Source organism: Podarcis vaucheri (genome assembly GCF_965113315.1).
Source record: "Podarcis vaucheri genome assembly, chromosome: 2".
Classification (NCBI taxonomy): Eukaryota; Metazoa; Chordata; class Lepidosauria; order Squamata; family Lacertidae; genus Podarcis; species Podarcis vaucheri.
The window spans coordinates 85,414,618-85,441,452 of record NC_138760.1 but is presented as its reverse complement, the minus strand read 5'-3'; the positions used below and the strand labels follow the sequence as shown (position 1 = coordinate 85,441,452).

Here is a 26,835-nt window from a genome sequence, read left to right as displayed (position 1 = left end):
GTGGCACCTTAAAAGACCGGCCGTGGGTTAGCTGGTGTGTACGCCCATAAAAGCACTAAGGCTTCAAGGTGGCAACCCTATCCGTATTTACGGTGGGGGGTTGGAGTGGGAGCAAGCCTCAGCGAGCAAAATGGGGGCTTCCTCTCGTGTAAATGAGCGTAGGGTTGTGTCGCAAGGCGCCAGAAGCTTCCTGTGTGTGTCTGGGGTGAACACCTCGTCCGCCCGGCTGTGGCTGCGTGTCCCCCTCGCCAGTGACAGCTTCGAACCCCTCCCCGCGGCGCCGCTTCCTCCTCCCGCCGCGAGCCCCCTCCCCTCGCCTCCTCCCCGGCAGCCCCCGCCTCCCTCCCCTCGCAAGCCCCCCTCCCTCCATTTCCGCTTGCGAGGCCCTTCCCGGTCCAATCCCCCGCTTCGCCTTCTTCCCGCCTGCCCTGCCGTGCGCATGCCTGGGTTATGCAACAGGCCCCGGCATCCGAGCGGGTCCCAGCTGCAGGGGCGGCGGCGGCGGCGGCCGCTTGGGTAGCAGGCCGGGTCGAGGGCGGCGGGCGCCAGAAGGGAGAGGGGGGAGGCGGCCCGGCCAGCCCTCCCTTCCCGCTAGGCGGAGTGGAGAGGCCGGGGGGCGGCGCCCTGCCTTGGTCCCGCTTGCCGCCCAGCAAGGCGGGCGGGCGGTGTGAGCGGCTCCGCTTGCCCGGGCCAAGTCCCGCCTGTTCCGCGACGGCGAGTGGGTTGGCTTCCTGCGCCGTGTGCCGCTGCCCCCTTCCTCTCCTTTCCCTTCCCTTCCTCCTCCTCCTCCTCGCCGTCCTCCCTCCCCTCCCGCGCTCTCTCTCTTTTCCCTCCCTTCCTCCCTTCCCCCGGCAGGCAGTAGGAGCCGCAGCGGCAGCAGCCCGGATCCCCTGAGCCATGGCGCTGTGAGAGCAGCACATGGCGGCCGCAGCAGCCATGAGCCCCCCACGAACCCACACAACTCCCCCCTGAAGAGCCGCCGTGCAACTGCAGCAGCAGCAGCCAGCCAGACCAAACAGCCCGCCCCGTCTTAGTCGGATCACATTGGCCATCACTTCCCACCCCGCAACTCTTCGCTCCTGCCTCGCCCGGGCCGCTCGCTCTGCACCGCCGCCGCCTCCAGCAAGCCAAGTCCGGTCCCCGCCACCGCTGCTGCCGCCGCCGCCATGGGAGTGCAAGGCTTCCAGGACTACATCGAGAAACACTGCCCCAGCGCCGTGGTGCCGGTGGAGCTGCAGAAGCTGGCCCGGGGCAGCCTGGTGGGTGGCGGCCGCCAGAGGCCCCCGCAGACCCCGCTGCGCCTCCTCATCGACGCCGACAACTGCCTGCACCGGCTCTACGGCGGCTTCTACACGGACTGGGTGAGCGGCGGCCAGTGGAACCACATGCTGGGCTACTTGGCGGCGCTGGCCAAGGCCTGCTTCAACGGCAACATCGAGCTCTTCGTCTTCTTCAACGGCGCCTTGGAAAAGGCCCGGCTCCACGAGTGGGTGAAGCGGCAGGGCAACGAGCGCCAGACCGCCCAGCAGATCGTCAGCCACGTCCAGAACAAGGGCACCCCGCCGCCCAAGGTCTGGTTCCTGCCGCCCGTCTGCATGGCGCACTGCATCCGCCTGGCCCTCATCCGCTTCCACATCAAGGTAAGCCGCAGCAGCAGGAGGCCCGGGCTCGGGCGCTAGGTGCTGCTGTCCACACTGCCCCGCCGGCCCCTGCCTTTCCCCTCCTGGCCAGCCCCACGTTGCGCCAGCGTCCCCTTGCATCTTCTCCCCTGCCCTAGTGCCCCTTTTCCTCTGCCACCTTGTGGCCCCCTCCTTTGGGTTGGCCATTTCTGCACTCTCTTGCCATTCCCCCCCCCCACCGTTGGCCCACACTAATAGGGGCCCTTCCCTGGTCCGGTCCCCCCTCCCCGGGCACCAGGGCGCCCAAGAAGCGGTGCCCAACTCCGAGGCTGCTTCTCCTTGCCATTGAAGCGCCAGGTTTTCCTCTCCTCGGTTCTTCGCAGCTCCAGTGGGGTTTGGGGGGGTCTTTTTTGGTGTTTGGAGAGGGGGAGAGGAGGGGCAGCACTCTTAAGATGGCAGCAGGTTGTGCCCTCTTGGTTGTGGCTTGACGGAGTTCAGAGGGAGGGAATCTGTGTCTCTCCATATCCGCAAAATGTCGTCAAAAGCTGGCGGTGTCGGCGGCTTGGGCGGGGAGAGGAGGTGCGGCGAGTTTCCTGAGAGCAAGCGGGCTCCCCGCTGGCCATTAATAGCCGCCCGAGCGGGGCCAAAAAGTTTCTGCCGCTTCGGCGTTGGCCGGGGGTCTCCCCCTCCCGCCAAGAGGCCTTAAGTCGCCTCCGCGCCTCCTCCTTAGCAGGGTGCCTTGAGCTGGCAAAGGGGAGGACTTCGTAAGCGCCCTGATGTCCTCAATCTCTACGGGGATTTTTCTATTTATACATACCTGTCAAGCTTTGAAAACCAGATGAGGGTGATCTGGAACATCCGAAGGCTCCCATCCACTATCATAGATGTCCTAATGAATAGCAAAGGCTAAACTGGGAGATGCAATCATAATTTCGTTTTTCCAGCGTTTCTAAGGCTGTATTCTCCACTGCTGGTTTTGTGAGCACTTTTGCCATTATTCACCCCCCCTCCGCTCCTCTTTCCTCTCCCCCCCCCACATCTCAGGATCCATTTCTTTCCCCATCCCATAAAATGGGAAGAAGGGGAGGTAAGTGCTCTCACCCTGCCTTGTCTGATGGAGAATTTGAAGACGGGCAGGTAGCAAAATGAATCTGTAGCACTTGTGCTCCAGAGCCACCCTAATGAATGCTTTGAAGTTTGAGCTGTTCTGCTCATCTTCAAAACTCCAGCGAGGTGTGTTCTGACTCCATGTTGTTTGGGAGGCCATTGTTCTGATCACTCGGATTTATAAAATGTCCCTTGCAAGCTAGCAGCCAGTCTTCTGGAAACAGACTCAATTCAAATCCGAGCCATTTGTTTTTGAAAAGTACAATCACTTCTGCATCTTGACTCAACTGTAAGTGAAATGTTTGAGGGGCTTTAGACACAAGTTTGCCAAGAAAATTAAAGTAAGCAACAAGTTCTTTAACATATGATTTACATTTAAAGAGAACCTGCAACTTGAACTAGCTTTAGGTTTAGATTTTGCAAAATGACTACTATACACAAGTTAAACATACTCTGGTTTCAAATCGTTTTAAACTTCTCTTACTGTGCATGTAAACTGGCAACTGTTGAAAATGAGTAGTGCCTATAGTTTTAAGCTATACTTAAATGTCAAATAATCGATGTCCATTTTATGACAGCACCTCATTTACTTTTTTCTTGTAAAGACAAATAACAAGAGGCAGTTGTATTATTTCATTATGGTTTATTTTATCTTCAGAAGAAATTAAGTAGGTAAAAGTGTACAATCCTCAGGATATTCTTCTGCTTGAATTTTTATGAAAAGGAAAAGTATTGAGCACATAGAAAGTAGTTGTACACTTTTTTCAGTTCCGTTGCATAGCATAGCAAATATTTTGTGACCTTCAGAGACGTGCACAGATCTAGAATCAGAGCTTAACGTTATTGTGCTTTTGTGCTGCCCTTTTGGCAGATTAAACCACATCTGTAATCGGGACAAAGGATATTTCTCAGGATGGGGAGAGTTTCTCTAGAAAGAGACAAATTACTATTTTTTTAAAAAGTATGTCATAAAAGTTATGTTTCAGTGATGTTAACTCAGTGAAACTGGAAAAGTAACACTAGAGGCTTGGATTGGGTGATTTTCTGCTGAAAACTTAGGTTTAAGGCCTAGAAATCATCCTGCATTTTTAGAGAGGCAGTGATACTTCAGACAAAGTTGATAGTGGAAGTCCCACCCCTTGTTTCATTTTTAACTGGTAAGAAATTTTATAAGCCTGCAAGTTGACAGATCTAGTGTAATGATTGGCTTACAGGAATGACAGACATGGAAGTGTAGCACTCCTATGAACAAGTTAGATTGTTCTGTTCGTGTACGCTTGTTAAATTCATCTGTATGGAAGCAGAAAGCTGTTAAGTGCAACCGCACTTTCCTCTGTAACTTAATCGGATGTGACATGCATTTCTAATAAAGGACGAAAGGATTGAGTCTAAAAACTTGTTATCACAAGTAGTTTGTGCTGTGTTGTTGTTTCTTACAGGCCTTAGAGGATGAGTTGCTTAGATTTAAAGAGATGTTTAATTCCAATGAATGCTGATACTGCCTTTTAAAATGGCTTGGAGTGTAAAGTTCTGGTTTTACTAGTGATATCTCTTCAAGTTCTAAACTTAAGAATAATCTAGGTTGAGAATTTTATTTCTTTTTAGAGACTATTTTATATTGTAGAGTAGGAAGGGATCCTGAGGGTCATCTACTTCAACCCTTATCAAGGTGCAACAAATCTTCGTGTTTCTTCACATATTGAAATTTCTGTTACCTTGCTTTTTAGCTTGTTTTAATTATGTGGCAGTGCAACTGTTACTGCACATTTTTAATAATACTTTAAACCAGTATGCATTTTTTTCTAATATGAAAAATAAAACTACTTTATTTTTATTCCCTAAGATTCTTGCTCAAAGAAGTGTATAGAAGTACGTTTGAAGTGAAAAATATTTTATCTTTAAATATGTTTTTTAGTTTGTATAGTGTATTGTAGCAGTGACTTTTATAGCAAACCATGATTTGATTCTTACTATTTTTTATTTCCTGGTTTTGCATATATAAGGCTTTTACCGAACCTTGAATACATAAATGTTGAAGTTTTGTTCTGTGCTTAGTGATACTATATTGTTGCCCAATATGCCATTTAATATTTGTTTTGTTTTTAATGATTGGTATTTTGAATAAAGTCTTGAATGTCATTATGGATAAAAGGTGGGCTAGAAACATTTTAATAGATCAATTTATAGAAACTTAGAAATTCTGTCATGCTGACAGTTCATTTAAAAGACAGTTTATATATAATGGTTTCTTGTAGTGCTAAGTCAAATGAAATAGGAATTCATGACACTGATATGTTGAAATCTCAAGTGGGTATTTCTACTAGCAAACTGCATTGTCAGTGGAAAATGTAGACTATCGGGAGCGTGGGAAACAGTATTCAGAACACATGCTATTCTGTCAATACGCAGCACTTTTTAGTTGGGTAGTCAGATTATGAGTGCATAATACAGTACAAGTTAAAATTTAGGGACACTAAGTAAACTGGAAGAAATACTAATAAAGAGTAATATAGTTGTCATTTTCATAGTCTAATTCTAGTGTTTACAGTAGGCATTGCAAATATAGACATCTCTTTTTCTTTCTGTTACTTGTTGGGAGACCCATGTACACATAGTCTGGTTTGCCATCAAACTTTTCTTTGCTATTTTGGCATATATTGGCTGCATTTGGAATGTTATAGTCAAGTGTGGATACTGAAGTACAAAATTCATTTTATGTATCTAAACAATCTTCAATTGATTCTAAGCAGTATATAATAAACACCAATTCAGAAAAGGTAAAAATCAGTTAAAACTATAAAATCAGATTTTCATTTAAATTACTGCTGGAATAAAAGTTTTCAGGAAGTGCCAGAAGTTCAACCAGTTGGGAGAGAAGTCCATAAAATTGGGACCACAGTACCAAACACACAACTCCTGATGGATATGAGTCATGCATCTGACCCATGGGGGACCACTAATAGTGACCTTGGTGACTTTGCTGAAATATAAGGGATTGAGGTATATAAGTGCTCGCAAGCCAGTGTTTCCCACTTGTCGATGTTTATGCTACATTTTTAAAGATTTGCCTTGAGAGCATCTTTAAACCTCTTTTGTTGACCACCAGATTTACACTTTCCATTTTTAAGTTGGGAATAGAGTAGTTGCCTTGGAAGACGATACCCAGGCATCCAACCAGTCCAACAGAGTTAATGTTGAAGAATCATTGCTTCAACACTGGTGATCTTTGCTTCTTTTGTGCCATCTACTGAGCCTCCATTCTAGTTAGGATGCAGAGAAGGAACCTTCCTAATCTGAGGAAGCTGGATGGTTTGGGAGGAGGTGATCCCACAAGTATTTATTTAAAAATTTATAGGCGGGTGGCGCTGTGGGTTAAACCACAGAGCCTAGGACTTGCTGATCAGAAGGTCGGCGGTTCGAATCCCCGTGACGGGGTGAGCTCCCGTTGCTCGGTCCCTGCTCCTGCCAACCTAGCAGTTCGAAAGCATGTCAAAGTGCAAGTAGATACCGTATTTTTCGCTCTATAACACGCACCTGACCATAACACGCACATCGTTTTTAGAGGAGGAAAACAAGGGAAAAAATATTCTGAATGAAACAGTGGACGTATCATTTTTGTGCTTCATGCTGTGGCCACAGACATGTGATCTGATGGTGAATTTGGGGTGACCCAATGCAAAAATCCTGAGAATCCCTGTGGATCCATGCTTTGTAACCACGTTTTTGCACCATTGCAGCCCCAGGCAACAGTGGGTGCGTGATTTTTTTTGGGGGGCAGGCTGTAGCCATGGACATGCTATGTGCTCTGATGGTGAATTTTGGCTGACCCAATGCAAAGATCCTGAGGATCCATGTGGACCCATACTTTTTAACCACGTTTTTGCACCATTGCAGCCCCAGGCAACAGTGGGTGCGTGATTTTTTTTGGGGGGGGACAGGCTGTAGTCATGGACATGCTATGTGCTCTGATGGGGAATTTTGGCTGACCCAATGCAAAGATCCTGAGGATCCATGTGGATCCATGCTTTGTAACCATGTTTTTGCACCATTGCAGCCCCAGGCAACAGTGGGTGCGTGATTTTTTTTTTGGGGGGGGGACAGGCTGTAGCCATGGACATGCTATGTGCTCTGATGGTGAATTTTGGCTGACCCAATGCAAAGATCCTGAGGATCCATGTGGATCCATGCTTTGTAACCACGTTTTTGCACCATTGCAGCCCCAGGCAACAGTGGGTGCGTGATTTTTTTTGGGGGGGGCAGGCTGTAGCCATGGACATGCTGTGTGCTCTGATGGTGAATTTGGGGTGACCCAATGCAAAGATCCTGAGGATCCATGTGGATCCATGCTTTGTAACCACATTTTAAGTGGGGAGGGAAGGAAAAACACAGAAGGCTAAGAATGCAGGAGAGGGCTATAACGTGAGGAAAGGAAGGCAAAAGTTTCCCCCCACCCACCCACACAAGCCAGCCAGCGTGTGCTCTCTCTCTCTCTCTCTCTCTCTCCCTCTTTAAATGGAAGAAAGCATATTTGAATGCTGTGTGTCTCCAAAAACAAAAAGCAGGAAGTCAAATCAGAATTTTAAGCCGAACCTGTAATCTCTCTTCCCTTCACAAACATTGTTCCTCCGGAGCAGGGAGAGGATAGAAGGACGGACGCTCTGCTTTCCTCTTTTCTTGCCTGGAGGGGAGGGGCTTCCCCTGCTCTTTGTTCCGTTTGAGCAAACACAGTAACGAAACAGAGAGGGCGGGCAGTAAGACCCTGAGGCAGAATGCAGGAAAGCTGCCACTTCCTCTCTTCAGGCTTCCCTTCTCCCTGAAGCGCGGTTTGATTTTTGCCTCATTTTTCGGCTCCAGGGACCACACATTCGCTGCATAACACGCACAGACATTTCCCCTTCCTTTTTAGGAGAAAAAAATCTGCGTGTTATAGAGCGAAAAATACGGTAAATGGGTACTGCTCTGGCGGGTAGGTAAACGGCGTTTCCGTGCGCTGCTCTGGTTCACCAGAAGCGGCTTAGTCATGCTGGCCACATGAACCGGAAGCGGTATGCTGGCTCCCTTGGCCAGTAAAGCAAGATGAGCGCCGCAACCCCAGAGTCAGTCACGACTGGACCTGATGGTCAGGGGTCCCTTTACCTTTTAGCTTTTGAGTAAAGCTATTCCAGTGATAATAAAATTGAATGCAATATAACATTAAGAAAACCAGCAATAATAATAAGATGAAACATTTTCCATAAGACCATTGGCCAAGGAAACTCAGTGGCAGCATAGAGTGACACTTTTAGATCAGCCCATGAAAATAACTGGATCTTCAAAGCCTTTCTGAAGAACTGAAATGTAGTAGCTTTAGAGAGGTAGGTCAATTGGCAGTGTCTTCTAAAGTTGTGGGGCCACCACAGAGAAAGCCCTGTCCCTTGTACCCACCAACTTAGTAGCAGATAAACAACAAGAGCCCTTATTATTGATCTTAAGGTGCAGGCAGGTTGGTATGGGTGCGGGTGGTCCTTTGAATAATTGGCCCAGTTATGCTTAAGGCAAGTGTGGGAAACTTTTGGCTCTCCATAGGTTGCTGAACTACAGCTTCCACCATACCTGGCTATTAGCCATGCTTCTGTGGCTGATGGGAGTTGTAGTTCAGCAACATCTGGAGGGCCAAAGGCTCCCCATCCTGGCTTTAAAGGCTAAAACCAGCACTTTAAATTTGACTGGGAATGGCTGTGGTAGGCAGTGCATTTGCTAAACCTTGATGTAACAAAGGTATGAGTTCCTGTAGCCAGGAATGGACAAGGTTCATGCACGAGTCTAAGCTGACCACTGCTGTCACCTAGTCATCCAGCACTCCCAAACTCAGAACTTGATGTTTTCAAATGCACAACCCTGTCCAAAACAGCTTGAATCCTATTGCATAGTCTCTCTCCTTCCTGATTAGGATCACAAATGCCTTGTCTGGAGTGCACTTAAGTTTTTTGTCCCTTGTCCAACCCATTGCTGCCTCAAGGTTCATAAGCTAGACATCTTATCAAGTCAAGTCCTGTATTTACTACTCTGATTGCTAGCATTATTAATTAATTAATTAATTAATTAATTAATTGCATTTATTCCCTCACTTCACCGGAAGATCACAGGACCTTCAGATGTTGTTTGACAGTAAGTTGTACAGGCCCTGACCCATTGGCCATGCTGGCTGGAACTGATGGGAGTTCAAACAGCATAGAGCCATCTCCATTATAAAATGCTAAGCCGGACTGTGGGTTAGCTTGGATGCTTGAGCTCTGGGAGAAGAGATTGCAGATACTTTCTGCTTGTTCTGCTGCGCTGCACTAAGCCATGACACGGCTTAGCATTTTGACTAAACTTGGCCTTGTGTTTTAGCTCTCCATATTAGCTATGAGCTTTAACCAAGTTTTGTCCTGTGGTTTATAGCTCTCAGCTTGTCTTGGAAAGCTAAACCATAGGTGTGGGGTTGAACAGCATGACAAGCCATGACTTAGGAGGGAGGAGCCAAATGGTGGCTATTGCCATTTTAGGAGCCAGTGTGTTCCTACTAAACCGTAATTTGGCTTGGTAAGATGTGCAAACCAGACTTATATGACAGCAGGTTCATCCACTGAGTTTGTAGTCCTGCTTTATGCTGTCCATGTACCTAAACTCAGCTATGTGTTCAGTTTCAGATTATTTATATTTATGATTCTATCGCATGGTCATATATACTCCACACTGGGAAGACATTATTTTGTTCAGTAACATTGCTTCTGGGAATATTTGGACACTTGTCAGCATGATCTTCTATAAATCCCACTTTGTTCACTTAGATTGACTTACTGATGAGTGTGTGCAATTGTAGCATTTGCATGCATGTATGAAATTCAAAATGGGAAATGTGATTTACATTTAAATATCTCTTAATCTCAATCAATCAGTCCTAGTGGTATTGCGGTAGCTATCATAATCATCCCTGAGTCATCAGGGATCCTTGTTGCATTATATAATTAATTATTATTGTATCCTGCTTTATTTAGTCATTTTAGAAGATAATAACAGAACTCAGAATGGCATAAAAATTAAACCTGATTCAATAAAATCATAAAAAACATACTGACAATGAAACTCCAACAAAACTTATGATTTCATTCATGGATCTTTGTTACTTGTAATTTACCATGGAAAGATTTGAATCTTGAAAAGCTGGACATAAATAGTTGTATTAAATAAATAAATAAATAAGTCCCCCACTAAAATCCAGCAAAGCTTGCTGAAATACATGGGCAAATAAAGTTGGAGATTGAAATATATTTTTAAGAAGATTGGCTCCCAAAGCAGCTTACAATTTTATTTTATTTTTGCATCTTGGTGATGGACTTTGATATTTCAGGGATACATGGCTGTGAATATGACAGTCTGTCCTGATCCTTGACAGATGATGATCTTAGTCCAAGTTCCAGGCTTTTAACCTCCAGAAGGAAAAATATATACCGTATTTTTCCATGTATAAGACTAGGTTTCCCCCCTAATTATGTCAAAAAATTTGGGGGCATCTTATACATGGATAGTGCCAATGCCATTTTCTTAAATCTGAGTCCCCCAAAATAGTCTTATACATGGGGGCATCTTATAGACGGAAAAATACGGTATGCCACACCACAGGAGGGATGAACTCTTGCTGATCTGCCAAAAACCAAGGTGAGACCTGATAAGCCTGTAAAAGAGTTGAAAACATTTCAGATGGGATGTGTGTTGTCTTGTAAATACATTTCTGTCCCAAGGGGACAGGTATGTTTCAGAAAGTTGTTGGCAGGGGAACATGGGTGTCTTTTATGTAGGTCTTTTGGGATGCAGGGAGCAGAATAGGGAGTCTGGCCTGTTCATTAGTTCCCTCAATTGAATACTGTGAAATCAAGAGTTGCTTTCAGCTTTCTTCTCCTTCTTGTTAGAAAGTAATGCTTGAACTGGGAAACTGCACACTTGTTTTGAATATGGGATCTTCATTGGCCCTGATTATAGTGTTTAGGAGAAGGAAGGACAGTTGTTCGGAACAGGACTAAAGTTTGACTGAGGATGGTATAGGATACTCTATTGTTGTCATCAAGTTGGAGCTGCACATTTCCAGTGCGTGAGAACTCGTTTTTAACATGAGCTGCTAATGTACATTTCAGCACATTCATACAGTTTGGTATTAACATTTAATGTATCCTGTTCTTCCTCCCCCTTCCTCCCTCCCTTTTTGCATAGGTTGCACAGAGCATTGAAGACCACCACCAAGAAGTAATTTCATTTTGCCGAGAAAAAGGCTTCCATGGCTTGGTTGCATTTGATTCAGATTACGCATTGTGCAACATCCCTTACTATTTCAGTGCCCATGCCCTAAAACTGAGCCGTAATGGAAAAAGCCTCACGACAAGCCAATACCTGATGCATGAAGTTGCCAAGCAACTGGACCTGAATCCAAATCGGTTTCCTATTTTTGCTGCTCTTTTAGGTAGGTGGAATGACACATGGAAGTCCACATTTATCTGATCTTAAGAATGTGTTATTGGAAGGACTGTTTCTGTGCACACTTGTTTTATCATTTCTTCATCCTCTTGGTTTGTGTGTGTGGTTTTTGTTTTTTAATTGTATAGAAGTGACTCAGAATCTGGTACCTTTTATCCCCATCACTTTTACATGGAAATGTGGAGGTACCTGAAGTAAGGCTGCAATCCTAAATGTGATTACTTGGAAGTAAGCCCCATTAATATGGGACTTAGTTTTGGATAAACATTGTTTCTGAATTAGACATTATACCAGGAAAAAATGTAGATTAGTTACCTTATAAATACTCATTATCATATTCAGTCTCTCTAATTGCATTATCTGCAAGTGAAATTTGAATTTAGGATTGTTATTTCCCCTCAACTCTGTCAGACTTCACTAATTTCAAGTACTGCCTTGATATTTTAAAAAAGTAAACGAGACAACCGTTTATGAAGAACAAGTAACATATAGTATATTTTTTAAAAGCATTGCATATTGTATATTCCAGGTAATCACATTCTACCTGATGAAGATTTGGCTTCATTTCATTGGAGTTTACTTGGTCCAGAACATCCACTAGCCTCTCTTAAGGTACAACTTTAATATAATTTCTGACATTAAAACAAATAACCTAGCATAGGAATAAAACATAATTTGGGCAACTTCTAATATTGTTGGGTATTTTAAAGTAGCACCAAAGACTTAAAAGAGGACTACTCTGAGAACTTGCTTCGCTGTAAGTGAGTTCTTTAAGTTTTTCCATTCATATGGGCAATGTACACACCGTGTTTCTTGTTTCAGTTCTCATTTTATCATACTAAACTGCACTAGCATCAGCAACGTGACTGCAGTTCTGAAAATATTTGCTCTTTTCCCCTTTCCTTTCTTTCTGATAGCTCTAAGAGAAAAAAATATTTGTATTCAGCTATACTAGATACATTTACAGTGGTACCTTGGTTCTCAAACAGCTTCGTTGTCAAACAAATTGGCTCCTGAACGCCGCAAACCCGGAATTAAGTGTTCCAGTTTGTGAACGTTTTTTTGGAAGCTGAATGTTCGATGCGGCTTCCGCTTGAGTGCAGGAAGCTCCTGCACTCAAGTGGAAGCCGCACTTTGGTTTTTGAACGGTTTTGGGAGTCGAACGGACTCCTGGAATGGATTAAGTTTGAGAACCAAGGTTTAGTACAAAAGTTGTACCTGTGATGGTATTGCCAGTTGGACAACTTTATGAAAAACCTGAACAGAGGGCTTGGGTGCTGGTGTACGGTTTATGAAAATCCAGTATCTGAAACAGTGGTGATCTTAAGCTTCCAGCTCTCAGAAGTGCTGTTGGTTCCTTAGACTTGATGGGACATGCATACCAGAGTTTAAGAAATGGTAAACACAGTTGATGGTTTAAACGAGATCAAACACCTCCTGGTTTTCTTGAATTCTGTCACTTTCTCACCTAGATACCTCTGCTGAAGTTATCATTGCAAAAAAAGTGCTGCAGGAATTTAGATAGATTTAAGGGCATAACTTTAAGTCCATCTAACTATTTGTTGCAGTTGTATAATACTTTTATGTTTGTTGAATGAGCAACAGGGGTGGAGAAGAAGCCATCATACACAATAAGAACCCAGATCCTACTAGGTTGTCTTGAACATAAATTATCTTGGTGACACTGCAACTTGCTTCCAAGTAAGTTTGTTTAGGATTGCAGCCTAAGAATCAAGGCTGATTCAGCACTGGGAGCTTTGGAAGTTTTTATTTATTTATTTCTCCCCCTTTGCTTTATTTTGAGTAATCATATATATTCAACTTTTCATGCTCATTTAAAAAAGAAAGTCTTGTAAGGAACAAAAGCACCTTGGCCTGCTTCAATCTGCAGTATCATAAACCATGACATCAAACTCATCACATGTAGATTAGGCTACAAATCTGCATGCTAGTTGCTGGTCGTGCTTGCACTTTGTATTAAATGTGAGTTACTTATTTAAAAAATAAAGCCGTTTAGTCCATGTTTGTGAAGAAAAGGTGAGTAACAATCCCAAATGCAAAAGGGTGATTCAGCACAAATCTTAATTGTAAGTGCCTCACTATAATCTGTGCCTCACAGATTATGCTTGTGGTGGGGCAAATTTTTCTTAAGTAGGTGTCCTGTTACATACTGTAATGGCCAAATAACTTTGTCCCAGTGTCCACCAGCCTCTTGCATTTACTCCTCTTTCTGTCTGCCTGGACACGAGGGGGAAACAATCCAGATGTTTCAGAGCGGGGAGGTAAGCTACTTGGAGCACAGATGGGCAAAAAGAAGTCCAAACCTCAGTAGCAAACCTGATGAAGGGAAGCTTGTTTTTGACCATTAGTATGGTGATAATTTGCAGGCTGAACTAGATGTAATAGAGGCAGCTCTGTATGTTGTTTGTGCGTCTGTCCTTTTCACTACACACACACAGAGAGAGAGAGAGAGCGCCAGGGTGGCGGGGAGTTCTTTTGCAACAAAAGGGGGGGGGGGAAATGCATCAGGGGAGCTGGATTTCCCCTCACATTGCCTTCCTGTGCTTGCCTCACTGCAGGGACTCTGCTTTCCCCAGTAAAAAACATGCTCCCCAGGTCATATCTACTTCATCCCTTAGGCAGCTTTCCATATCACAATTTTACATATTGGGACCTGTGTTCACGGATGTGATGCCTCTCATAGTGCTCCCCAACCAACCTGTGCAGATTTTCAGGAAGCTGCAAGGTGAAGGAGGGATCAGCAAAACATCTCTTTCCTCTCCTCTTCCAACAGAAGTGAAACTTGGCCAATTACAAGTTTAGTTCCAACCCATAATGTACAAGTGCACTTTAAGCTCCTAAAATAGCATTGTTGAAGTATTTATACCACCCAAGGTACCGTGGCATACCGTGTTTTCCAGATGCCCAATATTAGGAAGAATAATACAAATAAAAATTTTTCAATATTTGGGATTCCAACCGCCTCAGGCTCAAACAAGCACATTCTCATTCACTGTCCACCTGTGCCCGATTGTTTCACAAATGAGGCACCTGATTAAAACTAATCACACATGGATTTCACTGTTCTTTTGAAGTTCTTTGTTATTATTTTAGAAAGACAGGCAAAATTTTATAAGCATGGTAGTTGGGTAGCCTTGACTTGATTTCTAATATAAATTTATTAATGGGTAGTTTTGTATTGATTTGTATCTGCAGTACTATTTATTTCTAGAAATATCTTCTGTTGGTTTGACATTAAGGCTTATGTGCTCATTTGCTCTCTTCCTCCTTTTGAACAGGCTAAACAGGCATAACTACTTCAGCTTCTTGTAATCAAGTGTTCATTACCATCACTGGAGCCTTTTGCCATATGTAGTGGTTTGAATTAAGTCTTCTTGAATAGATAGACCAAAATCAGAGACACTATTCAAAACAGGGTTCTACTGTTACCTTTCAGAATGCTATTGGACTGTCCCATTCATTCTGGTAGAGTTACATCAATCACAGTTCATCAGATATTTTTTTTTAAAAAATCTTTATCACACCAGTACACTTGTAGTCTTCTTCGGATAAAAAAAGATTCTCAATTTGGCTTAGTTTCAAACAGTTGCAAATAACAGTAAACTATAGCTGTATAGCTGATGGATTACTGTTAATGTGAAGATTGTGCCTATGATGCTCCTTTCCAATCAGAAGATCCCTGGCTAAGAGTTACATCTGAACTGAGGAGCAATGGGAAGCCAAGAGCAAACTTTAGCTTCTCAGCAGTGTTAGCTTAGAGTGAAACAACCTACAGTCCTGATTTGGGTGGAACACCAAGCCCAGGAATTGTGATTTGTGGTTCCTGCTAGGGGAGAAGCAAAATGGGGGCCATCTGTGTGTTCTTGATAAACTAATCATTATAGTTGATGTGAATCCAGTCATGAAGTCTCAGAATGCATGAGTTCCTACTCTCCAGCTCCATTCAAGTTTCTCCTGTTCTAGCACTCATTGTTTATCTTGCATAACTTTATATGAACAAAAACAAATAATGGCTGTCTGTTCTGTGCTGTTAGCAAATTGCATCCCCATCCATCTGCTTTTTAAAAAAGTCATTAAAAACCATTAGCTTTATTGTCATAGATGACACTTTTAAAACTTTAAAAATATTGTCTTGTTTTCTAGCATTGTTATTGGGTATTGGTACCCATGTAACATGTATACTCAATTGTCACATTAGGAAGTTATATTCAATACAAAGCAAATTTTATTATATGAACATAGATCCCCTAAAAGCAATTTAAAACACCCAAAACATATAGCTCTAAACATACACAATGTTAAAATATGTGGTACTTACATTAATGTAAGAATAGGAACAAACCAATAAGATTAAGAACATTTCTTTACATGTCTTTGCAGAAGAAAAGAGAAAACTAATAATAGTTTCTGTTATTATTTTGTTCATGTTAGCCAGTAAGTAGGACAGAGGAAATGAAATTCACTCATGACCTCTCTGGTTAGTTGTTGAGTCATTTTTAAGACCTTAGATTTTTTTTTTAAAAAAATCCATAAATAAGGCCTCAGTTTATAAGATAACCTAATTTTTATTCATTGTCAGTTTTCTGAGGCAAGAATGGGCTGAATTCTTAGCTTTCTGCCTCCTGGGAATCCCTGTGGTCCACTAGGCTCTTAAATTTACAAAGCAATAGTGGATTTCTTAATAGTTTAGGCATAGCTAATCAATGTTAAATGTTCCCAAGTAAACACAGTTTCTTAAAAACAAAAGAAGTGCTTTTTTGAATTAAGCACTGGCTACCTTGTTTGGCCTGCTTCACAACAATCTTGGGACTTGGTCTGCTGTCTATTTGTGGACCTCTTTTCCATACCCCTACTCTAAAAGCTAGATGTATTTTTAAATCAAAATCACTTGTGGGTGGATGGAACTAGTGCAACATTTTCCCTCATTATGAACACAAGGAGGTTGGACACCTTTTTCTACTCTCATCACACATTGAGAGAGGCTACTGTTGCATCTGATTCACAGAAGACAAGGTGCTTCCAATTGGACAGATTCCAGCATCTCCTACAGTTGCTTGATGGTAACTTAGTTTTTGTCCAGTAGGTTTTCATGTAAAGGTTGCTCAATTATGTATTCTCTTTCTTCAGCTCAACTAATCTATCCCTGTCATGATGATTTTACTTCCTGTCTTCTGTTACGTACATTGGCTCTCTTTCATCTTGCATTCAATTTAACTTTCAAATGTATGCATTCTTCCACTTGTTTTGTTGTGCATGTTCCTCTCTTGCTGTCTTGACACCCCCGATAACACTGTCCACTGTAAATTCAGTGCTACAGTATTGATTTCCCCAACGTGCACTTTTTTTATCTTTCTTGTTGCTCCATTGGAACTCTGCCATTCTTCCATTTTTAGTATTTAAATGCAGTTAAAGAAAGAAGGGATGAAGAGGTATTGTTCATCCTATCATTCTTTAACTGAACTCCCACTTTCTACAATTCCCATACATTGCCCTTCCATTATGTCTTCCTGCAGTGGGTGCCCCTGGGTGCAAGTGTGCCTACCAGTACACCCTGTGGTGCCTATGAAATGTAAATATCCCCTCAAAAAGCTACAGTGTGTAAGCTTGCTATTGTTCAGTTCTTGTTTGTACTGAATCAGCCTCCCCCACAGTGAACATGTTCATACCCACATTTCATTGGATGCCAGGATTGAACACCCGCTCCCCTGTACTGAACAGAGGAGAGGTGCAAAAACTGACCAAGTGTGGTGGCGGCTCATGTAGGTGCTTTTTTATGGGGTGGGAGCAGGCCCACAGCATTTTGTGGTCCTGACTCTCCTTTTTTAGACGTAGCATTCATTTTGTGTTGAACCACACCCTCATAGCAGCCATTTTGTGTTAGGTCACACACCCCATTTTGTCGCAGGCAGTTTCTCTAAAATTCCAGGTGTGCTCACTGGTCCCAAAAGATTGGTGACCCTGTCTTACTTTAGGTCTAAGCTTGAGAGTAGGATATGTAACTTTGTTTATAAAGGTTTATATATGGTTGCTGTATGTGCAGCGTGCACATTATCCCAGCAGTGTTTTATCTTGTCATAGCTGGAAATGGCTCTAAGAGATGTTGTGTATAACAATCAGTTGACAATTTCTGTCCTGTGGATTTGTAATCCAGGAGCAAATGTAAATTATCGAGAGCACTGACACAAAGTACCTGTTGCTGTACTGTACAATTTTATACTGCAGGTGGAGGGTTGCATGTTTTCTATGTCCTGTCCCCTGATCACACATTGAGAAATCTCAGTGTGCATAACAAGCTAGTATGACAAGAGAGAACGCTTGCCTAGAGCCCTCCTTGACATAGTTCTGTATGTACAGGGAGTACTTTATATGAAGCAACATACAAAACGTGTAGCCTGTTTCCTGAAGCCTGAAATAGAACCAAGTAAAGGGGTCAACCTAGATGAGTGCTCTAATAGTCTGATTCTGCTGTAATTGATGCAGGAAAAATGTCAGATAAGGAAAATGCAAAGTGATAGGGAAGAGTTAATGTAGACTAGATGAGCCTGGAGTGAGCAAGAAAGACGCTGTTCTCCCCACCCCACCCCCCAAAAAAATTCTTTGTAGGCAATTGTATAGTGAATGTGACCATCTCTTCGTGCTCTTAGTTAAATAACATTTGCTCACTCATCAGTGTAGAAGTGGAGATTCTGAAGACAATAGCATCTTTGAGTCCTTTTTGCTCGTGAGTATTTTTAGTCTCAGGGCCTTTTTAGTTGTAACTATGAGGAGATAATGTCTAATTTTTAAGAATAGGGTTGTGTTGCTCATTCAGCTCTCTCTTTTTTAAAACGAAACAGCATTTCAGTTTTACTAACCTATGTGAAGAATTTATCTAGGTTTCTTTTTAAAACTCATTTCTAGTGGAAATGATAAAAAAAAGCTTTTGAAGTATAGAGTACAGATTTTTGGCATGGAAAATGGGATTAAATATCCTTAGGCTTTATGAAAAGTGCAGTCATTTCTTGAGAAATTGCTCCAAGCTGTCCGGCTCTGGGCTTTTGGGGTTCACAATGAACTTTGCTTGTCATGATCTCATAACGTGCAATTTACATTTTCTCCCCCTCCATTGCCGTCTGATTATTAATTTTGGTTATGTACTCTTATTGAAACTTAACAGTCTGCTGCAAACATCTGTCTACTTGATCTTATACATTAGTGCAAATTCATTTTTCTCCTTTGAAGAAAATCTGTAGCCGTTTCCATTTCTAAACACACTCCATTAACTTTTTAGATGCTTCAGCTTAACATGATATCTTGACTGTTTTGTCTTATTGTGTACTTCATGGTATCCTCATTGTGCTAGCAGAAGTGTTTGAGGTTTTTCTTCTAGTAGTTATAGAATAAAACTCTATTCACTGCCTGTCTTTTTCAGCCACTTAATCTGCTGCTGCTGCTACTTTCTTTTGTGGACTTCTCGGTTCCAGTTACTGGGTTATAAAAAAAATCTTCTCCAGGATTGCAGAATTCTCCTTTCAAACTTCCGTTTTCCAGGTGTGATGTCACTTCCTCCTCCATAATTATAGTGCTACCCAGTTAGATTTTAAAAGAAAAAAGAAAAACACGATACTTCCGTACCCATTTAAGTGTCTCTTGTGCCTGGCTGCCATGCTGTTAACTGCTCATGTTAAAGCATCTGTAATTTTTTCTTATAGGAGCTATAGTAATGAATTCTGATTTCCATTTCCATTAGAAATGTGTTCAGAATTGATTATGCATCCTTTAATATTTGATATGCAGTAAATCCAGAATTTCAACATATAATTCATTTAATGTTACTTATGACAATTCAGTCTTGTATTAGCTACTCACCTGGTCACCGTTGGCGGCTAGGAATTCCCTCCAGGTGTGTGAGTGGGCTTCCTAAGGAGAGCTGGTGTGCTTTGTTTCTCCTTCACCAGCCCTTGTAGCTTGCAATTTTCCTTTAAAAACACACACAAAACAGTCTGCTTTTTGCTAATAAGAGGAGCTCCTTTGTATAAGTAAAAAGCAGGCTAGTTGCTTTGGGTGGGGAGCTAAAAACTAAGTGATAACATTGTACATCAGATAATTGCAGCCATGAGGAAAAGTAGAACCACCTTTTGAAAATTAAAATATGAAGGGGCCTCTAAAGCAGTGAGCATTTTTAAGTGGCATTTTATTAAATTTAGTTTATTTTCTCGTAGCAAAGCTCAGGGTATTCCATTCCTTCTAATCTGAGAAGAGGTTTTAACAATTCTGTTGATTTCCTTCATTAGCTGTTGCTCTAAGGGTAAAGCGTGAAGAGAAAATGACCTGCTAGTTAATAAAAACTTGATGTCAAAGCATAGTCGCTATATTTTTAAAAGTTTCATAATAATTTTTTCACGTTTTAGTTTCCTCATCCCACTTTGTCAATATTTTTACACCAATCCTGTTTAAAATTATGGATACCTGCGGATTTTAAACATACTTAAATCTGTTATTAAACTTTGAAAAATGCCCTTGCGCCAGTAATTCTTTACTAGACAAAGAATAACCTCTATTTTTAAAGGCAAAAATCATACAAGTTTCAATCAGGTGAATCCTTTCCAAATGAGGTAAAATAGTTCTGTGGATGTGGCTCCAGGTGGTGGGATTCGGAAGTACACATATAGTAGCTGGGCTTTGTAGCCATTTTGTATTTTTAGTAGCCAGCAAGAATATTTAAATATGCCTCTCTGCATATGCAGAGCATCTTTCTCCTGCTACAGAACAACTGGCCTATCACAGAATTAAGGAACAGGATTTAAAGGGCAGATGGCATTGCCATAGCTGTCAACTCTTCCCCTTTTTTAAGGGAAATTCCCTTATTCCGAATAGGATTCCTTGCAAGAAAAGGGAAAAGTTGACAGCTATGCTCCTCACACACAGGCCCTACCACTCCCAGGAATCCAACACTCTTGAATATACTTGCCAGCATAGTATATTCAGAAAGCACAGTTCCTTTTAAATTAAAATAAATATCTACTACTGTGTTGCGCCCCCACTTCTATTCACCCACACCTGTCTGCTTAAGATTTTTGCTGGATGGAGGCCATTTTCGATACTGAGGTGAGGTCCAGTGAGTGGAATCTTTCCCACGACAAAAGGAAGTTGACTCCAGGGTTTTCCTCGTTCCGTCCAGCAGTTTTGTTCACAAGCTCAATACGAGCCCTCTCCAATTTCTAAATTTAGTTTCTCAGTGGATTCACATCCGTGGTTCTGGACCGAATGCGGGTTGTCTCTTGCTTTAGGCACACTGCCATTTTGTTTTTTCAACTGCCTGCATGGCTACATGTTCAAATACTTGGGGCTTTAGTTTACATTTTCTGGATGCTAGTTTTTACTCTTTAACATTTGCTCTGGGAGGGTGATGGGGAACTGGCTACAAGGTTTACACAAGGGCAGCCCAATTGCTACTGTGCCGATCTGGCTTTTGCTCAATGAGTATTATGGCCTGTGAGGTAAGCAAAGATGGGAAGAGATAAGGATTCTGCTGAGATGGCGAGACCAGGCCTAATGAGGGAGAATGAAGCAAGACAAAGGCAGTGAACCCTTTGGCAGATTTTATTTTATTTTAAAGTAATATTTGTATATTGCTTTTCAACTATAGTGGTTCTCACTGTTTGTATAATAAAAGCATGTTTATAATCTTGTGCACAGTAGGAGATCCTACATACCAGATGCAGCCAATGATTTGGTTTTTTAAAAAGAAGTATTCATGCTTCCAGCATGGTGGTGTCAATGAGAATGGGGTGTGGAGAACTACTGTTCTCAGTTTGGGCTTCCTTAGTCCACCAGGAGTTTATAGAAACCGGTGGCATCAATGGCTCTCACCCATAGAACTGAGGGAAAAGGTGCTCTAACAATAACTTGAGCACCACAGGTTGCTCACTGTTGAGCTAAACTGAAGATAGTTGAGGAAATAGCTACTTGCCTTAGGACTCCCACTGATTTCTTGGCTTCTCAGCTCAATCTGTTTGAACACAAAGCTACATCATCTCATCTAATACATATAACTAGCTTTGAAGTGAGGGTTTGTTTTGTTTTTTTTTTTATTCAAGCAGTATATACATAAAGTTGCCAAATTTTTAAAATGTGTCAATCCTTACCCTGTTTTATAGCAACCTTTCAGCATGGGAAATGCCAGTAACTGCTTAAGTTTGGATATAATGTACAGTAAGTAAATTGCAGGCTTTGCCCAGTTCTGCATAGAAAGAACTCTATGTGAATGGTTTTGAAGCTCTGTCTTCTGTATGAGGCAATTTTCAGATAACCATCAAAGATGAAAATGTTGGGAACTGTAATTATTAATGGCAAATAGCATTTTCCTTAGGGTATTGGCCTCATGTTGTAGCAGTTGAACAGTTTTTATAGCTGTGCTATGCTGTTTAAAATGCAATCTTACAGTAGGCCATTTTCCACAGAGAATTCCTTTCTTGAGAGTGAATAGCGGTTGCCTTGCCACCCAGCTTTCTGAATGGGGTCTACTGTTGCCCTTGCTTTTCAGGTAATATTTTGTTCTCAAATTTCACATGTGTTCCCTACCCCCACCAAATTTCATGCTGGAGAGACTGGAATTATAGATGCTTTAAAACCAGTGTTTGTTTAGCTATTTATTGATTTCCTACACATAAGTGCTGTCAAGTTCAGCGTTCCCAAACTGTTTAGGTTTGTCGACCTTTTTGCAAACAAAATTTATGCTGCTGTTTGTGTGAGGCTTCAAGTTAAACTTCTGAAATAAGCACTATTCAGATGTACTGATTTGCTGCCCCCCCCCCGCCCCTCCACCAAATAATTTATCATCAGGTGATATAAAAAGTATGACTTTTTGCTCTGTAAAAACTGCAAGGCTCATCTTGTATTTTGGCAAGAAAGAATGTGCAACTTGTGCAGAGTTGACCATTGGTTCATCTTGGCCAATATAGTCTAACCTAAGAGGTGGCTAACCTATGGCCCTTTAGGGCCTTCCATGGTTTGGCTGAAGAAGCAGTTGCTCATATGTAGGCTCCAAAGAGGTCAGGGCCCCAGCGTTATCAGAAGTGCAGGACATGTGGAAGACTACACACAGTAGCTGCTCATGCATAGGGCTCCTCAATGCAGGTGTTCAGATCTATGTGTTGGTGTCAGGGGTGGGCCAGTGCACTCCCACTTCCTAGTCACCATATGATGTCTCCATCACACAATTCAAATGTGGAGAGGGTACTGTCTGCTTTAATGCATGGACTTCAGAAACTGAAAAGTGGTGGTGGTAAAGCCAGAGCCTACCCACAGCTCAAAAGTGAAGCCCTTATAGAAGAGGCAGACTATCCAGACATCTCTGTTCCTTAACCCTGTTTGAACCCAAAAGTTTTCTGATGCGGTGTATTGGTATGCAAGGAGGGAAGGTTGTTGGGTAGTGAGAGGGCATAAATTATAGGCTAGTTAGTAACTTGGATTTGTGTGACGGACCTTTTAATCTACAAATGAGACTTTATATCACTTCCTCTTCTGTTCTGACTCTCCCGGTCTCTTGTATGTGTTTTCTTTCCAATAATCTTGCTGGTTACGTATATATGGTACCCTAGAATTACATGTTTGTCTGTACATATCAGTTAACTTAAATTTAACTGAAATCAGAGCAGGGGCTGATTATGGATAATATGCTTTTCTTTGGCTTCAGGAGTGCCCTCTGGTGGTTTTAAAAGACTATGATAGCTTTTAATTTGAGGCAGTTTCCAAGAACACTACCCTGCTATGAAAAATAGCCACTCATACGTCATCCGGAAGACAAGATGTTTGAGATTCAAATGGATACTATGGCAGCCAGAACAGGGTTGGGGTGGAGCAGCCATTTGGATATATTTGCATAAATTAAGGTTCTAATAAAAATATTAGAAGGTTTTAAAAGTTAATGGAACAATTACAAGGTTATAAAAGTTAACCACCTAACACAGGAGTGTGGGACTTTTTTGGCCCAGCAGGAGCGATCCTTATTCTTCCCCACCCCTGTGAATCAACACACTTGTAAATCTCTGTTATCGTTATGCCAGATGATTGACAGGTTAGTTACTCCACCCATCTGTCCAAGTCCGTTGTGCACTGTTTTTGAAGTGCCTTACAGCCAGCTAGTTGATGGGCACGTTGGAACCACAGCTCAAGGGACTAGGGCAGTCTGAACATAAGGCTGGCACCCCTGTTTTCTGTAGAGATTGGCTGAGTGATCAAGTTTCCTATGGGGAACTCAGTCGAACAGCTGATCCAGCAGCATCGTCCCTGCTCCACACCTGATGTACACATAGCGTTCGATGTGGAGCAGGCGGGTGTGGCTTGGGGAAAATGATATTGTGGTGTGAATTTGGCTCACAGATCGAAGGCTGCCTACCTTTGATCTTACATGTGATGTGGTAGAATGGTTGCCAGTGAGGCTACAAAGTGCATGGACATCACTGTTGTAAGTGATTTTGTGTGAAGCAAATACTACATAATTTGGGCTTTAAAAAAACCAAACTTCTTATGTGAAAGTTCATGGAAATGAAGAGCTTCCTGGGATACCGCTAATTGGGATACAGATAATTTGCCACTTGGACTAGAGCCCATGTGGTTTGGGTCTTCTGTGGCAAGCATTGCTAATCAGCCCCATTTACTGCCCCAGCTCTCTTGCCTGTGGTTTTTAATAACCCAAATAACCTTTCTTGTAGTTCTATTTGCCTCTGAAATTACCAGTGCATCTTGGTGCCATTTGTGATCTTTCGCTGCAATGAATTACTATTATAGTGTTAGGGCACAGATAACGGTACTGAGGTGTGATTGCCAACTTCCAGGTAGATGAGCCATGAAACCAGGTTTTGATGGTTTGCATGTAATTCTGGCACCAAAGTAAATCTGCCACATGAAGCTTCTGCTGCAGGCTTTCTTACGTGATACAGGCCATGTTGGTGTTGAGCCTGGATAATTCCATTGCAGGCATCTAAATAGTGAAGAAGATACTGGACAAAGCTGGATTTAATCAGGATTCTGAACTGGTTTAGAAGTGTCCCAGCTTAATTTCAGCCAGGGTTAACTTTTTTACACATAATGGCAGGCCCTATGGGAACGGGGGGGGGGGGGGATTTATTTCTGAGGGACAGAGTAGTAGGCCCAGGAGTTTCAGTCAAGAATATTTTTGCAAGTTCTGACATGCCTTGATAAATCACATTCAGAGGTTTAATAACCAAAGATGTAAATGAGGCTTTTGCCTGCTTGAGTCCACAGATCCATTGGGGAAGGGCTGTAGCTCAGTGGTAGAGCATCAAAAAGTCCCAGGTTCAATCCCTGGCATCTCCAGATAGGGCTGGGAGAGATTTCCTCTCTGAAACGCTGCCTGGCAGTAGAAACAATACAGTGGTGCCCCGCAAGACGAATGCATTGCAAGACAGAAAACTCGCTAGACGAAAGAGTTTTCCGTTTTGGAGGTGCTTTGCAAAACGAATCTCCTATGGGCTTGCTTCGCAAGATGAAAATGTCTTGCGAGTTCCTGCGGGTTTTCCCCCCCTCCCCCCTTTTTCTAAGCCGCCAAGCCGCTTATCAGCTGACCTGATAAGCAGATAAGCTGCTAAAAGCCTCTAAAAGCCGCTAATAGCGCTAATCCGTCAATGGGCTTGCTTCGCAAGACGAAAAAACCGCTAGACGAAGAGAATCACAGAACGGATTCTTTTCGTCTTGCGAGGCACCACTGTACTAAGCTAGGTGGACTGTTGACCTGACTCAGTATATGTTGGCTTCCTGTGTTCCTGTGCATAAGTTTTCTGTTGAACCTGAACTGGAAAACTATATTTATAAATTTCAGAGCAGGCTGGGATATTCAAGCACTGTTTTGAAGTTGGTTTAATATCCTGGCTTATTCCAAAGCTGTTGATCCAGATGGGGAAAACTGTGATTAAATGGAAAACTCTAGTCAATGGTTAAAACTTCCTGTTTCGTTTGCTGGTTGCATGCATGAGCAAGAGGCATATTCCTATCTTGGCTTATTAAGCAGAGATACAATCACCCAAACCCTCCCTTTGTACCGAAAAGCAGAAAGGCAGTTGGAGCAGCATATCTTAAACCATTTTTTTTGCTAAGCAGCCCTACTAAAGATGTTTTTGTCTGGTTCCAGGCTTCTGTTAGCTTGACCGAAAGTGAGACGTTGCCTTTTATGCTGCTTCATTTCAAAAACACTTGCTGGGCTGCTATTTGAGCATCACTGTTAAAGATTCCTAATAAAATCACTCTTGAGTGGCTGCTGCCGTGTGGTTGCATCTGTAACAATCTGTCCAAGACTGAATGCCAGACATGAAGCTGCATTATACCGAGTCAGAATGGTGATCCATCTGGCCCCAGAGTGCCTGCACTGGCAACTGTTTTCCAAGGTCTTGGGTATGGCCCTGCTTCCTAAGACCCTTTAGCTAGAGCTGCTGGACATTAAACCTGCGCCTTTGACATGAAAAACATGTCCTCTGCCACTCAACTATAGTCCCTCCCCTTGGCCATATAGGGCTTCTCTTGAAATTGCTTCCATTCACATAGAGGTGCAGCCGCCTGCATTCTAATTGGCACACATCACTTGACTCTAATTCTCTCTCCTGTACTAGCTCTTCGTTTCCTGCGCCAATTCATATGCGCAAGCCCAGATGTGCAAAGCTTTTGAAATGTATTGGATTCATAATGAAGAGTATGAGTCATTTCTTACGTCGTGTAACAATCTTTCTATGATTAACTCAGAACTCTTACCTCACTCTATACCATACATGTGCAGAATCCATGTGGCAGTGATGCAGAGAAAGGTATTCCTGGTGACTGCTCAACCAGCTACGGAGTGTTCTTCTGCTGGAGATTTGCTAAAGCTTTCAGAAGCATTGAAATATGTTTTCAATTGGTCTAGCTTATAGTGATCAGAACTAAGCAGTTGCTGGAGTTTTAAAAGCGTACTGTATGATAAGTTAACAATTATTGTGTTACTGCTTGTTTCTCTGTCCTTGCGATAAGATGACCTACAGTTTAAATGAATTAAACCAAACTTCTTTTGGCAGTCATGCTGGCTAAAACTCACTTTTCCAGACTCCTCTATGTCTTAGGATATTGGATGGAATCCAGCACCGTGCTGCGGTGAATGTCCCATCAGCACAGGCATTGCTGCTTCTCAGATGGAACAGTCTCCCCTCTCCTCCCCTGTGTGCTGTTCTAGGCATTCTCCAGACCAACCCAAGCCAGTTTCAGTGGGGGAAGAGAGGAGGGAAAACCCCCATTGTGCAAGCAGAAGTCCAAGTACAGGGCTTGCACTGATGGAGCTCGTTACGTGATTAGTGCCCATTACTTTTAGGACACTCTTTAAGCAACTAAGACCGCCACTGTTGTCATGATGGAAATGTAATGTAAACTTAACATTTTAGCTTTGTCGAGCACTAAGAGACTTAAGTTGCCACCACAAGATTAGCATATTTGTTCAGAATAAGTTCTCTGAAATCAGTAGATTTTCAGGAAAAAGCACTGATGATATTAGACCGAGGAACCTCACCTTGTAGGTTTGTTTTAGTAATAAGTGTAGATCCCACCCTTTTTAAAAAACAACAACACCCAAAATATT

General features: G+C 42.6%; 1 protein-coding gene across 1 annotated transcript in view; it reads left to right on the top strand.

Annotated features, from left to right (window-relative positions):
• Positions 1–1,166: 1,166 nt before the first annotated feature.
• FAM120A (family with sequence similarity 120 member A) overlaps positions 1,167–26,835 on the top strand; it is a gene marked incomplete at its 5' end in the record, with an annotated part of 51,840 nt that continues 26,171 nt past the window's right edge. Inside the window, 3 exons of the mRNA XM_082211895.1 lie at positions 1,167–1,640; positions 10,956–11,202; positions 11,746–11,828. Coding sequence (XP_082068021.1) covers positions 1,167–1,640; positions 10,956–11,202; positions 11,746–11,828 — 804 coding nt within the window. The remainder of the gene's footprint in view (positions 1,641–10,955; positions 11,203–11,745; positions 11,829–26,835) is intronic.